The 16892-nt window shown below is 36.0% G+C and overlaps 1 protein-coding gene across 5 annotated transcripts in view; it reads left to right on the forward strand.

Annotated features, from left to right (window-relative positions):
* The window catches only part of LOC143732517 (dynamin-1-like protein), a 34420-nt gene extending 25334 nt beyond the window's left edge, over positions 1–9086 (forward strand). For 3 of the 5 annotated variants that reach the window (XM_077223684.1, XM_077223683.1, XM_077223685.1), the window contains 5 exons: positions 1745–1834; positions 3007–3300; positions 3399–3508; positions 3592–3751; positions 5024–9086. In XM_077223684.1, coding sequence (XP_077079799.1) covers positions 1745–1834; positions 3007–3300; positions 3399–3508; positions 3592–3751; positions 5024–5080 — 711 coding nt within the window. In that variant the 3' untranslated portion in view covers positions 5081–9086. The remainder of the gene's footprint in view (positions 1–1744; positions 1835–3006; positions 3301–3398; positions 3509–3591; positions 3752–5023) is intronic. The other 2 variants (XM_077223687.1, XM_077223686.1) reach the window with 1 other exon arrangement.
* Positions 9087–16892: the final 7806 nt, after the last annotated feature.

Here is a 16892-nt window from a genome sequence, read left to right on the forward strand (position 1 = left end):
TAAAAACCTAAAATCAGTGCTTTATAGATGTACATTAATTGGGTAGTTAGTAGGGCTTCGCGGAATATCGGGAGAAAAACGCAACGTTGCTTAGTCCAAATGTCAAAGGACAATCGGACTTTGAGGCTGGGAAAGGAGGCTGGGATTTGAGTAAACGTATGTGCTAGCGTTTTCAGAGTGAATCGTTCATTTACACGCTCATGATAGAGTGTTTCAGAGGACGGCTTGATTTACTGTGAATCAAGCCATTCTGAGACGCTGTGAGCTGCACACGTCTACTGTACATGATTATACTGTGTCTTCACACTGCTAGCTCATTTATTTATTTGATGGCAACCTGTCGAAATCAATGCTTGGTGATATAAGTTAAAAATGAAGATATTAAGTTGTAGATATTTGTATTGTAATTTTACAGTGAAATAAATTAATTGTATTAGTCTATTTCACAGTACAATAGCATTATTTATGACAATATATTTATTATTTTTTTTAATATATTTAATAATCACAAAATCATAATAATTATTATTTTATAGTCATATTGAATTGCTCAAAAACAAATTGATTATGGCCTATGAAAACTCAAAGAGAGTCACATACGGTTCACGTTATGGTTTGAGTTGGTTCTTATAAAGAGTAAACCCAAGTATGAGCACACACAATTTTCATAAACTGTCAAGCCCTTCTGTCAAGTATTTCTCACTTAGGAATAAAGTCTTGCATAAAGTAATATACATCCATCCATCCATCCATCCATCCATCCATCCATCCATCCATCCACAAACACCAACCCACCCATCCATCCATCCATCATTGTACAATAATTAATTCTTTTAAAATTGTATTCAAGCCATCTAGGGAAACTTCCTGTATGTTTTTCATATCACAGAACAACTGAATATCGCATAACTGAATCACGTTTTTTTCCCCCAATATTGTGCAGGGGTTTATTTCACAAAAGCACCATAAGCCAAATATGATCACATGTTTTGACATTACCAGCATAGTTAGGATTATATATAGCATTAGGCTATTATTGAACTAATGTGGTTCAAACCGTTTTCAGGAAATAGTCGTGACTAACTAGTTAATTTTCTACAGTGATGCATCGTACCATGGTGGATAAGCAGTGAGTCACGTCATTATGCGGGAAATGCATCCCAGCCTAGTTAGATGCTAATGTTGTACCGTCAACACCATGATGATTTTTGAGTGACTCATTCTGTGGCTCCATTTTCATGTACTGAATGACCAATGGAGGAAGCGTTGCGACCTGAATGTTAGAATGTGTCTGCATAGTACTGTACATCAAACTCTTATTTCAAACAATCAAGAAATTTCTGTTTTCCCTGAAAAGCCCTTTTCTACTAAATGAAATGTGAAGAGCAGAGTGAAAGCTATTCAAAGTCTTCACAGATTGACACAGTGAGGCCCAAGACAGTCGGCATTAGGATTCTCTCCTCATTCTGCTCTTATCTTCTCTGTCCTGCTGCCTTCACTGTGTACATTTGTTTTACATTAAACATTCTTTTCGCTTTCCTGTATTATATACATACATCTAATCATAACGTGTGCTGAAGGGAACAGATTTGATGCTCATAATATTTGGAAAGGTGTTGGGAGAATATTATACTTAACTCTTTCGCATAGGAAGTGTAAAAATGTCTTAAATAATTGACAACTCTTAAATAATTGACAACTAACCTGCCATATGTACTGTATGTGTGTTTGTTTATGTCCAAAGGAGCTTTTGCGGTTTCCCAAACTACATGATTCAATAGTGGAGGTGGTTACCAGCTTACTCAGGAAACGTCTGCCCATTACCAATGAGATGGTAGGAACATATGCCTGTGGCTGCACCTACACTAACTTATACTGTCCTCGAGGACAATCTAATCACGATTAAGGCATGTACTTGGACATGATGAAAAGCTTTTATAAAACAGCAGAAACATCTAAATGATAATTGACCAAAATGTATAAATGTAAAAAAAAAAAAAAAAATTCAATAATACAGTACCAAATGTGTTTCATGCAGTTAGTATATTGGTATCAGTTAGTATAGAATATATGTAAGCAATAATGTACTCAAGGCCATGCTGTATTTTGAATACAGACTTGACTAAAGGATGTTGTTGGGCAAACGTTAAGTAAAATGATTAAGTTTGACTAAATTAATTTTTATTAAAATATTTAAAGTATTTATTAAAATGATTGAAGCCTCCTTGCGTCTTCTCCACACTGTAACTCCCACGGATGTGGGAAAGACAGTGAAGGTGGATTCATTAGAGAACAATTTATGTTTTACATTGTCCACAGTCCAAGATTTGTACTGTTGGACCCAATGAAACCAACATTTGGCATTGGCACGAGTGACCACAGGTTTGGCTGTTTCAGCCCGACCATCAATATTGACTCCGTGGATCTCTTGACGAACAGTTTTGGTGGAAAGTCGAGGTTTAATTCTGCAGTGAGTTAGTCAGCTGTGGTTTTATCATTTTTGGATACAATCCGGGTTAGTACCTGGATATCCCTTTCAGACAGCTTCCTCTTGCATTGAGTTACTCCTGTTGGATGTGGTTTGTCCTCATGGTGGTATGCCGACATTACCCTGTATACCATAGCTCTCAATACACCTCAAAGACTTGCTGTCCTGGTCACAGATGAGCCCTGTTGGACGCAACAACAATTTGCCCTCTTTTGAATTGTCTCCCATTATGTCATGTGGATTGCAATATTTTATGTACAGCTGTGCTATTGCTCTGCTAATCATCCTTCACACTCTGCTCTTACTGAAGGAATGTAAAATAAGTGAAGATTGGCCAGGCTGCACATATATAGGCGTGAAACCTCCGACACCGTATTGGCGTATCAGTGTTTCGGTCTCATTGTCCAACCAACGTATATCATAAATCATAAGCGCATGTCACATTCAGAGCACAGTTTTGGCTAATTCTGAAAATGTGTCATCGTGTTAACTCATGGAATGTGTTTACTTTTTCTCAGGTTCATAATCTAGTTGCAATTGAGTTGGCCTATATAAACACCAAACATCCTGATTTCACAGACGCTGCCCAAGTGTCTGCATCTGTCAACAGCCAGCAGGTACTAAAACGCTCTCTCTCTGTCTCTCTCTCTCTTCAAATCCACGCAGGATTAGACTTTGTTTTATCGTCTCTTTCACAGGCGGAGGCAGGGGATGGAGGGAAGCGATGGAAGAATGAGAAGATGCCGTCGGAGGAGAAAGGCCCCGTGCCTGGTTTTGGAAGCCCCACCAAAGCTGTCAACCTGTTGGACACGGTATGGCTTTGCTATCTCAAAAGTAAAGAAGCCAACTGTACCTGCACATTTGAAGAAAAACCAGTAAAGAACAACAACTTTTGGATATTTTTCTGTAGGCCGTGCCAGTATCCCGCAAACTAAGCACACGAGAGCAGAGGGACTGCGAGGTCATCCAACGCCTCATCAAGTGCTACTTCCTGATCGTGCGCAAGAGCATTCAGGACAGGTCAGCACCTGTGTGTGTGTGTGTGGGAGACAAACTACTGAGTGACCACGAGCATCTGATCTTTTTGTTTTTGTTTTCTGCAGTGTGCCAAAGACGGTGATGCATTTCCTGGTGAATTTTGTGAAAGAGAATTTGCAGAGTGAGCTGGTCGGTCAGCTCTACAAACAGCGTCTTCTACAGGAACTGCTCATCGAGTCTCAGGAAACTGCTCAGCAGCGCACAGAGGTTGCACAGATGCTGGAGGTACGTTTTGTCTGCGCTTGGAGTACATATATGCCTCAAAGCAGGTGTGAAGAGATAATAAAAACATCTGAAAAATACTTACATTGGTTTTATTACAGGAAACACATTTTGCAAATGGGCAAAGACGATCAAAAGTGATTTTGTTTTTGAGCAGTCACAAGTATAAATGCAAAGGATTTTTTTTGTTTTCAGTTAATACCGGTAATTCTCAGATCATGCTTTTGTATAATTTGACATTTCATAGAATTTCAATTTTTTTGAAATTAATAAAAATGTGCTAATGTAGTAATAACATGGTAATAACACGGTAACGTTCAAAACATTTAAATGTTTGCACTTTTTAATGAGTTATTAATCAGATGCAATATGGTTATAGTATATAATAGACAGTTATATAATATAACAGTATATATATATATATACAGTTAGTATTCTGACAGTCTGCTGTACTTTAGTCGGTAGGCTGTTTATACTTTCACAAAAGTTCAGTTGTCTTTAAATTCATCCCATCTAAAGCACCGCCGCTACAGTCATGCACATTCAGACGGTCTTGGGCAGTTTGAGATGTAATGTCTAGTTAATAGTAGTCCTACTTTTAAAAAAGAGAGACCTCTTCCAATCCAATGCACTTGATAGCTGGTGTGTAAAAGCCTAGAAGCTTGGCTTTACAGTGAATATAGGGAATATGACCATCGGCAAGTGCTTTTAAATTTGCTAACATATTACAAGTGCTCTATCCTTTTCTAACCTTTGGCCAAAATCTCATGTTGTAAAAGATGAAGTGTTACACAGGCTATTTAAAACTGTTAACTGACTATAACTTGACGACAAATATTAGACTAAGACACTCTTCTCTGCTTCTCAAATACATGACACTTTAGCCTTTATAGACATGTTGTGTCTTGAGCAAAGAAAACTACTTATTCAAACAAACAGTTTTTTTTTAATTTATCCTTGCAATGCAAACAAGCAGAGACAGTCCAAAATGTGTGTGGCACTTCATTCTCAATAAAGGCGGTGCAGAGTCATGAGGTTTTATCGACAGTTCGAGGATCCAGTGGAATTAAGGTTTAGTCATATGCTCTTTTTAAAACATTTCATTGATATTTGCAAAAGCCATAGACGGGCGTAAAGGGTGACCAATAGTAATGATTTATGAAAAAAGGACAAAATATGGTGATACGAGGTTTCAGCCTAACATTGACGAGATGTTTTTTTATGCAGTGTCCTTTGTGTTACCAATGCAGCTCTTTCTGACTCCTCCTCTTTTAGGCCCTCAAGAAAGCCAGTAACATTATCTCAGAGATCCGGGAGACTCATCTTTGGTAGCCAAACGTTCTCTTGAATATTCTGTCCAGGAAAGTGTTTACATGTTTGTGCGTGCGGAATGTGTGAGTGAATGACATAGGTCAAATATCTGAAGAACTTCAATGCCTCTGCCAACATGAACATTCAACAAAATCTGTACAGTTTTCCAAATGATCTTTATTTCTACTGTATATGCACTGATTCAATAACTCTGTGTGTGCGTGTGTGCGTGTGTGTGTGTGTGTGTGTGTGTGTGTGTGTGTGTGTGTGTGTGTACTCGGTAGCTCAGATATAGTCAACATATCAAGTCCATGTCATTTTCTTCAACATTGTTTCTTAAAGGTTTTTCGAGATAATGACAATTTCTGTTTCTCTTTCTTTTAATATTATACGAATTGAGTAATTTCTCAAATGGTAGTAAGAACATCCCGAGACCAGTCTTAACACCAAATCGAGCTCTCATAAACTCACATGACTGATAACAGGAATTGATTACCAATGAAAACAAGTTGGAAATGAAAATTTCCAACAATGAAAATTAACATTTTTTTTCATCATTTACTCACCAAGTTATTCTAAACCTGTGTGACGTTCTACTGTATCTGCTATAGAACATTGGAGATGTTTTGAAGAATGTCCACGCTGCTTTTTACATTCATTCAAGCTCCAAAATGGACTAAAAGCATCATAAAGGCACCATAAATCATCATAAAACTAGTCCATCCGAGACATTCAATAGTTTTGTGTAAGGGACAGACTGAAATTTAAGCCATTATTCACTGAATGTGGATGTGGAATGACGTGACTGTGAGTAATTAATAACAGACATTTTTGGAGTCAACTACTCCATTAATATGCTGTAAATATGATGTTATTTAAGTGGTGTCCAGCTTTACAGTAAATCTAGAATCTAAATCCGCCCCTTTATTAGATTCGGTCGAATTCATGCATGTTTTGTACACTACTGTATATAAGAACTTAAGTTATGTAAATTTTAGGGCTGTGCAACTATTAATTGCGATTTATCGCATGCAAAATAAAAATTTGTGTTTACATAATATATCAGACCTACCAACCTGTACGCATTTTGACCTCAAAGTACGCTGGTACGATTAGTAACTCTAAACTACGCAAAAACCTGGCCTCTGTTCACGCGCAGTCCTCAATGCGTAAGGCCTGTCATTAAAAAGAGAATGAAAATCGACAGCAATAAAGAATCCCGCTCAATCCCGCTTCCACTCCCGCGACCCGCCGTCTGACTGAGTTCATTAGCGAGGACAGGACAGTAGTCACAGCACTTCTAAATCCTGATGGTAAACGGGCTGGGGTGTATGTAGAAAGTTGAAATATTGTATTGAGTTAACTTAATCCTCTGGATTCGATGATCAGACGGGAGTGATCGCACGGATTATCTTAAAATACTCCGTCATTGGTCACTTAGATAAGAGGAAAACATCATTCAGCCATGCAAATTATAAAACGCTTAGTGAAGTGCATAGATATAAACACTAGATATGTGGCCTTGGCTACGGCAGTTCATTGGAACGAATGCGTCAATCGAGCCGCCATCTTGAAACAGGTCTGTTGGAAATAAAACCACCATAAATCGTCATGAATGCGATTTTCTAGTTATTTTGGTTCGTTCCAACGGTCAGGCATGTATTTATTATAGAGTCCAGAGAAATTAAATTTTTTTTCTCCAAATTTCACAATCTTGTGAAATGTAATCCCTTGCTGTCTGGTTTTTAGATTTCGTTAGTGTAAACATCCATACGCAGCACAAAAGTCCGGCATCATCCATGAATTCAGCGTTACCTAGCTACTTCCTATGACAAGACCCCTGTTCCAAGATGGCGGCGGTTTTGACGCATGTTTAGAACCCCCAGGCGACATCTTGTGTTTATGTCTATGAGTGAAGCGCAAGTGAAATTTTGGATTTGGGTCGATTTCAAAACTAGCATTATGAAGATAGGCATGTGTTTGTGTGTGTCTTATATTCTCAAAAAATAATGACACAAATATATGACACCCGCCCCCCTCCCCCCATGGTACTCAAAAAATAATTTCAAGGTTGGCAGGTCTGATATATGTGTGTAGTGTGTATAATTATTTTGTATATACACACACATGCATGTAATTATGTAAACACAAACTTTTATTTTGGATGCGATTAATAGTTGGCCAGCCCTAGTAATTTTATAGCCAATATGGGCTAAAAACAAAACGGAGATATAATATTTGATCACGTGAGTGAGATAGATGTAAGAAACTCAATCATCTATCATGTTACATTTAGAATAATGAATGATGTAACCCGTGAATGATGTCTAGACATGGTGCAAATAAACGGTAGCGCAGTGTGATGAGCCATAGAACAAAGAGCCATTGTGCTCTGAAACACTTCAAACCACGCTTCGTTGTGCCGAAGACTTGACTGCCATGTAATATTTATGCTTGTATGAATATTTATTGTGAGAGTGAGTACGCCTGTGTCAATGAAGGTCGAATGAGAAAGAACAAAGTATTGAAAACATTCCAACTGAATGGCTGTTTGAGGCATTGAACACCAAGAAGGAAAATAGTGTTTAGTGTCAAATGAAAAATAGTGCAAAATTTAAACACAACACAAATGTTGCCAGTGGTGCTGTAGAGAATTTGTTAGTTGTTGTATTGCCAATATTAATGTATGCGTGTTTATTTTGGGGGCAATGCGCATAATTTTTCATTGATTTAACATCTTCATTTTCATTGACACAATGACGGGTCACATTGTGTTGGGATGCAGTGTAAACATTGCGCTCCTCTACCAATCAATCAACCATAAAAAAATAGACGTTCCAGAAAGAGCGAGAGAAGCTATAGAAGTGAAGTGGAATTATTGAAAATAATATAAACATATTTATATACATTGTCAAATACTTGATAATGTAATAAGCATGCATTTCTTGTTGTCCTCAAACTTTATATCGCTGAATTGTGTCCTGCCTCATATTTTTAGAGTATTCCACTGGTTAAGTGTGACGCTGCAAGAATGTACTAGAGATGTAATAAATTCAAGAGATTTGAGCAAATGACTTAGGCTGCTTGAGCGTAGTAAGACCCGTAAAAACAGATTTTAATGAGCCCCGCTGCAATCTCAGCACTGATTACATGCTGTGTGTTTGCTGAAGCACTGAATCTGATCCTAAATAGTCTTGAGCGTTTTAATGAGTCTTATGGAACCTGTCAATAAAATATTCAGGTCAGGAAAGCGTATCTTTAAGAACATTACCATTTTGCACTGTAACATTATTTTCTTCACAGTTAAGCACATTTTCATTATTGCAATGCACAAAAAAATCGCAATCTCACACGCACAAAATGTCTCAATACAATAATGTTGGATTTGTCTCATTAATATGATTGAGAAATATGAATGATACATTTTTATTGGAATTTTTATTTGATTAGTTTATTACTGTCATTTATTTTTACTACCGTATAACAAACAGCTTGGAAAAAAAAAACAGAAATTGAACCCAGTACAACAAATCCCACCCTAATGTACCTACCCTACCCTGTACCGTAATGAGAAAAATGTGCTTTAATTGTTTTGAAAAAAATGTAGTCCAAAAAAATAGGCTTGATTTTCTTTAGGCAAAATCTAATTTCTAACTTCTGTCTTGACTTGGTGTTGAAATGTGACTTGGAAAGGCTATATGAAACCCTGTCAAACTAGTACAAAGTGGCGTCTCCACTACCTGTGCGTTTATCATTCCTTCAAAGTTTTCAAGTGTGCTTAAAGAAAAGTGTATTTTAATCATATATAACTCATTCAGCCTTCCTATTGAGCATGTGTCCGCATCCATATGTGTGTTTGTGTGAAAGAGAGAGTAATTGTACGTGTGGGAGTTCGCCGTGAATCATTTGAAATAACTTGCCATTTCTTGACAGATGCCTTTAAGAGCCTGCTTGCCATTTTATTTTTGTGATTCATGTTGATGTACTGTTCACTTTTCAGAACAACATTAAAATCAAATGAAAACTCTCCTCTTTTCCCTTATTGAAAGCAGCAATAGAACACTTTTTTTCAATAGTGTGCAGATCTCACATTATTATTGGTATAGTCACACCGATTAAATGCTTTTTCTTTGCACTTACAGTATCTGTGCTGAAATGAAAAAAGTAGCAAGTAATTTCCTTCTACAAAGTCACAAATTTTATCAGCTTGCTCTGATTTTCTTTTTCAGCCGAATGCCTACAGGCACTGAAACGAAATGCGTTATGTGTAGTGAAATCTTGACTTGTTCTTTTAGATAATGCGAAGCAGGAAAACAGTAACTCTCTTTTAAAAATCTTTATGCTCCACATGTTCTGTTTTGAGAAGCTTTTACTTCTTGTACAGTATATTTTTAATCGGTTTCATTCTGAAATAAATAACATTACAGAAGTCAAATGGATTGCCGATCTTTAAGTATACGATTGACCAACATTACAATCTGTAATAAGAAGAACAAAACTTCCATAATATACATCTACTTGGTTTAATTAGGTCAGACGAACATATTTTTGAATGTATTTTTAAACATAGAGCACTGGGGTTTCCGGAAACCCAAGCATAAGGACACTTAAGTTAGCATGAACAGAGCTGAGATGAAACATCTTCAAACTGAACATGCAAATGAATTGATATTCATCCACCACTCGAGTATTAAAATCAGGTTAACCTGGAGAAGTTTTCATATTAAACTCATCTACTGGTGTCAATCCATGTAAATGCAACGAACGGACACGTCGGGAAAGACCGCAGCTATTAATCACATCTGAACTACACACCATCACTTTCCAGAGGCTGATATGGAGTAATAGGGGGAAAAAGGGCATGAAGTAATTGCGACACTAGGCAAATATGTGGGAAAGCTGTCATGAATTATGATAAGGTGACTGAAGGAGGCTGGTGTCTTTTCTCACAATGTACTTATGTGACTGATCTGGGCCAGCCGTTGATGTTCTATTCATTGCTTATTTATGTTGTAAAAATCCAAAGTTTGGTTTATTTTGGTGTGGCAAATTTGAGTTAGTCTTCAGTTTAAGTTTGTGCTCCATTAAAAAGTACCTTGTCATTATTTGGATACTGTGACGAATATCAAACATTCTTTAAAGCGCACTTTTATGGAAAACAAGATTTGGCTCATTCAGAAATCGCATGACATCCGTAAAAGATCCACTGAGGCGGGTCGAAGTGAGAACGCAAATGTATAGCTTTATTGAACTAAATCCAGAATGTGAAAAGAATTGACTAAACTTGACGATAAACATAATGATCATGAACTCAACTTGACCGTAAACATGAAACTTCTGTCAATTACTCACACTCATGTGGTTCCAAACCCATAAGACGCATGTTTGAGATTAATATTTTGTAAATTAGTGTTTTACAATACAACATCAACACAATGAATACATTGTACTTTTTTTAGTACTTAAAGCTTAATATAAAGTGGGACCAAAATATTTTAAGGTGTCTGTGTTACAGTGTAATTATACATTTAATTAAATTAACTAGGCCTACATGTACTTACAATAGAGTTATGGTTAGGGCTTGGTTGAGGGTTAGTTGCTTGTAATTATGCATAATTTACTGTTATTACTATAGTAAGTACATGTAACAAGCACACTGTAAGATAAACTGTATATATTGTATATAGTGTAAATATTTGATTTTTTTTAAATTACCTTTAATTGTAAGACCTTTCTATGGTGTAATAATCCTCATTATATACTATCGTGCATTTAAGAATATCATTGACTTTAACCCTCTTAGAATATTTAGTTTACTGTATTTATTACGCACTATCATTCTCCAGAGGCTGTTATGGAGTAATAAATGTTTATTTTTTGCTATATATGTATATATATATGTTAAGACTGAAGCAATCAATCAATAAAAATATTCAATAAGCGATTTTGGAATCAGAATATGGAAGCAGGTTGTTGCAACTTCCGTTTCATGCCAACTTTAAATTGTTTAATTGTTTAATTCTACAGTCCAGAGAGACAGTGGAAAATAGACGTGTGAAAGTAAATTCCAAATGTTTTGGTGCAAAAAAAAAACTATTATAAGTGGAACTATGGGGGGAAATAAAGTGCAGGTCCATTAAAAAAAAAAACCTAATTCTTGCATTATCCCTTGGTAAACATAATGTGATTTTAATTTATATTGCAGTGCATTATTTTCTTCTCTCATTTGCCTTTCTGTAGATTAACAACACAGCCAAGGTCGTGCGTTCAATTCCCAGGGAACACCGACTCATGAAACGCACTGTAAATTGTTCTCCATACAAGCGTCTGCAAAATTATCATAATAAATGGGATAATCCTTGTATTGCACTACAGATACCAACAAAATCACCTCACAATACAAATGACTTTCAGGATGAAAGTAGTCTATTAGTCCACAGCTAATGAATGCAGTGATATCTTGATGTGCCTCAGGACACTGACACTGAGTTCCTTCTCATTAAAGAGACTGCAGTCAGACGGACTTCGGCTTCCTGCGAGGCAAAGAAAGGTACAAGCCCGGCGCTGGTTATACTGGAGAACGGCCTTCTGATATGCCAGCATAAAAGGTCATCTTCTCCTCAATGTGTGCTGAAGTATTTAGCATGCTAAAATTAGATTAGAAATGGAGGAGAAACCAGACCTGCTTCTGTGCTGTAGTGGATCTTTCCCTGAGGAATTGTGCAAACATCCAAACATAACAAAAATCGCTCTGTCAGCACTCATGTCAAGGCTATGGGCATACAGGCTATTTTTTGCCCATCATCAGAAAACTGTGACTTATTGCAGTCTCAACACAAAAACAGGAATGTGTTCTTAAAGCAATACATAACGTTCATGCAGCATCAATGGTGCTGAAAATTATTTGAATTTTGCTCTTGGTTAAAACATAAAAAAAGACTTATTGCTGTTAAAAAACTTGAATGAATTCTTAAAATTATGTTACTTAATTAGTGATAATAGTCAAAATTGTACTTTGAGGTGGGACTATTTCTGTGGTGGAAGAACTTCTGGTTGTGGTCTGTGTTGACGATAGCACTGTGATGTTTCACTGTTTGTATCAGTCTGCTTGTGTTTGTGCAGAGAGACTGAAAGTCTGCATTAGTGGTGGGAGGTTTTCAGTGACTCTCACACTAATCACAAATATACTCTTGTGTATTTATACACCTGGTTCTGTTCAGTTCTGTGTCGGTTCACGCTGTGATATAAGTGTGGATAGAGTGGTAATTCCCCTGTGTGTGTATTATCTGTGATTATTAAAAGTATTTCTCTTAGACTACACTCTACAGTACATGATATTTATATGTAAATTCATAATTACTTCGATTGTATTTGAAATATGGTTTGAAATAAAATTAGAAATATTGCTGAATGTATTGACAAGCATTTATGATCATCTAAAATATACTTCAATACTCCGATAGATAGATAGATAGATAGACAGACAGACATATAGATAGATAGATAGATAGATAGATAGATAGATAGATAGATAGATAGATAGATAGATAGATAGATAGATAGATAGATAGATAGACAGACAGACATATAGATAGATAGATAGATAGATAGACAGACAGACAGACAGACAGACAGACAGACAGACAGACAGACAGATAGATAGATAGATAGACAGACAGACAGACAGACAGACATACAGACAGATAGATAGATAGATAGATAGATAGATAGATAGATAGATAGATAGATAGAACAAAGACACAGATAGACAGACAGACAAACAGACAGATAGATAGATAGATAGAAGACAGACATATAGATAGATAGATAGATAGATAGACAGATAGATAGATAGATAGATAGATAGATAGATAGATAGATAGATAGAAGACAGATAGATAGATAGATAGATAGATAGATAGATAGATAGATAGATAGATAGATAGATAGATAGATAGATAGATAGACAGATAGATAGATAGAAAGATAGATAGATAGATAGACAGACATATAGATAGATAGATAGATAGATAGATAGATAGATAGATAGATAGATAGATAGATAGAGAGACAGACAGACAGACAGACAGACAGACAGACAGATAGATAGATAGATAGATAGATAGATAGATAGATAGATAGATAGATAGATAGATAGATAGATAGACAGACAGATAGATAGATAGATAGATAGATAGACAGACATATAGATAGATAGATAGATAGATAGATAGATAGATAGATAGATAGATAGATAGATAGATAGATAGATAGATAGATAGATAGATAGATAGATAGATAGATAGATAGATAGATAGATAGATAGATAGATAGATAGATAGATAGATAGATAGATAGAATATTTGAGGCAGCCATTTGTTTCATGTTTGTCACAGTAAATCCTGACAGTTTATGACCTCATTTCTGATTGAATGGGAATATGAGACTCGCAGTTATTTCAGCTCTGCAGGCACTTATGGGATTTGGGAGGTGCCCATTACGACAACTGACATCAGTAACATACCAGTAAATGTCAATTCAGTATTTGCCTAGTTTATTTACAGAAATGAAATGTGTTTGATGCTGCAGAATGAAATAATGAAGATGCACAGTAATTGAACTGATAAACCGTCATGCAACAACAAACCTTGTTACTGATCTCTAAACCTCTCCCTTATGTGCACTATATACGGTATTAAATACTGATAAGATCAGAAATGTGTATCGGGCATTATGGGATGGGGATTTTTTCATTAACAGACATTATTTCAATTAAACAGGATGGATTATTTTAGAGTGACACAAGGCATCTAAAACCACAAAACATCAGAATTCATCAAATCCATTGATGAAACTGATGGCTGTACGTTAGTTTCCCTCCAAAACGATGTCACATGGGATGGTGTCATTATAAAACAATTTTTGTTAGTAATTAATTATTTTGTACTATTTTACAAAGGACAGTACAGGAAGTGATGTTGACGATACCTTTAAATTGATTTGTAAAACATTTTGATTCACGAAAAGAAGCACAAAGAAACATTTCTTAATATTTCTTAATAAACCTTAATTTTCAAGTTAGAATAGTGAGAATAAAAGTGTACTTAAACAGAGTACACATTCATAACAATGTTTCTTACCACACATTTAAAAGGGGCACTTTGTAATAATGTCAAATTAAAAGTTTTACTTTCAAGTGCATTTTAAAGGGGAACTTGGCAACTCCAGCTATTTCTTCGCTGATTTTCACTTTTGTTGTCGCATATTGTCTCAACGAGCTCCCCCTACAGCTGTGAGGTGTATATTTCAACACTGTCGTAAAAAAAACTCACTTGCGTCCCCCTCCTCCCTCTTTCTACCGCTGCTCATGTGTATTTGTTATTATCGGAGCCGGCCAACTTTATCGTGTGGAGTGTGTCTACCGAGGTGGGTAATACATCACACAGTATCACATGGCGTGTGTGTTAATGTCGAATTGCCATAAAGCAGTTTGTGTTTCTGGCTCGTTCTCTCTTCTCACGAGACTTTCTATTTCTAACTTACCGGGACGTTAATCCTCATGTTGCAAGGTTGGTTTTCCGCCTGGGAACGCTGGGGGGAGCCGGGAAAGTCACCATTCTCACCAGAACAGGTTATTAAACCATCCAAATGATTTCTAAACGGTTTTTATTAAGTTGAAATAGTTGCCAAGTTCCCCTTTAAATCATGGTTTTAATAATCACTTATTTTGATGTGTTGACTAACATAGCCTACTAAAGCACATGTAAAGTACTTGGTTAGAATTTTAACTCTAGTATGTTATTCAATATTACATTTAAATTTAATATATTTATATTAAATTGCAACTTTGCCATTACAAATGTGTGATGACAAATATATTTAAATACATGACACAAGTAATAGAAATTACATTTAAATATATTTTAGTTTACTACATAAATGCTTGTCAGTACATTGTTCAGTAAATTTTAACCATATTTAAAAGACAATAGAAGTAATTATGATGATATTACACATAAAGGTGTAGGCCTACTTAAGCGGGTTTAAAAAGCACTCAAGTTCCATTTACTTGCATTTAATATACATTTAAACTATAATACATTTTTATTTATTATTTTTATATATTAGCATATTTCTGATTCATATAGACCTTATGTAGCTCCGCCCCTATTCAGCTCTGCGCTACTTGTGTTCTGTCTTCCGGTTTTTATTTCCACAGCATGAAGGAAAGATCTTACGAATGAACCGCTCGTTTTAAAATCTTCCCGGTCTACTGATATTTGTTATTAGAACGATTTAAGTCCATTGATGAAGAAGAATGTGTATATCTATATATATATATATATATATATATATATATGTATATTATATATATGGTGCAACAGGAATGACCAAAAGGATGAACTGTCACTCAAATATATACTGTACATATCATCATCACTCTATTATACATTATCTTTTTAAATAAAAATGAAGTAAATACTGAGGAACTTAGACAATATTGCCAATTACTGTCACTGTTGTGCATCTCTGAGCAAACATACAGACCGACAGTCTTTCTGGAACAGTGAAACGCTGCAGATCTGATGTATATCATTACTCATGGAACGCTGCTTACCAAATCAGATTAGAGAGCCGTAAATGTTGTTTAAATGCAGGTTTTTCAAGACAGGACTTCTTAATGAAATACCAGTGTGTTTGTACGTGAGTAAGAATATGGCACAAGATAGAGCTGCTGTGTCTGGTGTATTTTATTATCCTCTTTATGATCTTTGTATGCAAAGATCTTGTTTTTATTTACAAAAGTAGAAATAAGCCTGTACTGTATGTTTTTTGTACATTGATTTTATGTCACAATCTTTGTTGATGCTTTTGTTCTTGCTATTCACACAAAGCTTCACTATTAATATTGCTCATACTTATAGTAAGGGAATTGAGCAAACCCCTCAACGAATAACTTGTCTTGCACATGAATGATACCTCAAATTGCTTGTTGAGACGAGGTGCTATTCTTTTTCGAAATTATTTTCACTTGGTGGACAATAAAACAGCTGAGAAACCCTTGTTGAAAAGTTCATTTTTGTATGCTTTTAAAAAAACTACTTACTATGGAAATAATATACTCTAAAATAATACACTTATACGTGGAGACTGAATGTATTGTTTTCCAAACTGCATGTTAACTGCAATTAAATGAAAATGTATTATAGTTAAAATTTATATAAAATGTAATTAGCTGAACTTAAGGGCTTGTTTGACCCACTTAAGTAGGATTTAAGGATATTTTATAATCACTCCTATTATCTTTGAAATATGGCTAAAATGCACTGCCGAATGTACTGGTAGTAAACTATTCACCTGCTTATTCTCTTTGTGTTCATTAAACAAGTTAGTATATGATATTCTGTCAGGATTCTGCTAACTACCATGGCAAGCATGACAGAAGAAATGACCTAAACTGATTATGAAATCTGCTTTTCACAAAACCGCCAGTCACTGGAGGATTATGTGGAGGAGTACCTGGAACTATCTCATGAGGCGCGCTGGTGTGAAGAAACTTTGAAACAGCATTTCTGGAGCGGGATGGACAATATCCTCGGCCTGATGCTGCTGTTGGGGGAGGATCACTGTCCGTTCATTGAGTTATCGACTATGCCTTGTGGGTGTGCGGATCCTCCTTGAGAACGACGACTCCATTAACTCTGACTCCCCAGGACTATCAACACCTCCAGCAGCCCGCTCCAGAGAAAAGACTTCATCCCAGCCCGGAGTGTCCTGAAAACACAGAGAGACCTCCCGCAACGGATCCAGTGATGCCCGCCACAGAATCAGA

This window comes from Siphateles boraxobius, unplaced genomic scaffold (assembly GCF_051911475.1).
Source record: "Siphateles boraxobius isolate OS27281-9 unplaced genomic scaffold, OSU_SipBor_1 9, whole genome shotgun sequence".
NCBI lineage: Eukaryota > Metazoa > Chordata > Actinopteri > Cypriniformes > Leuciscidae > Siphateles > Siphateles boraxobius.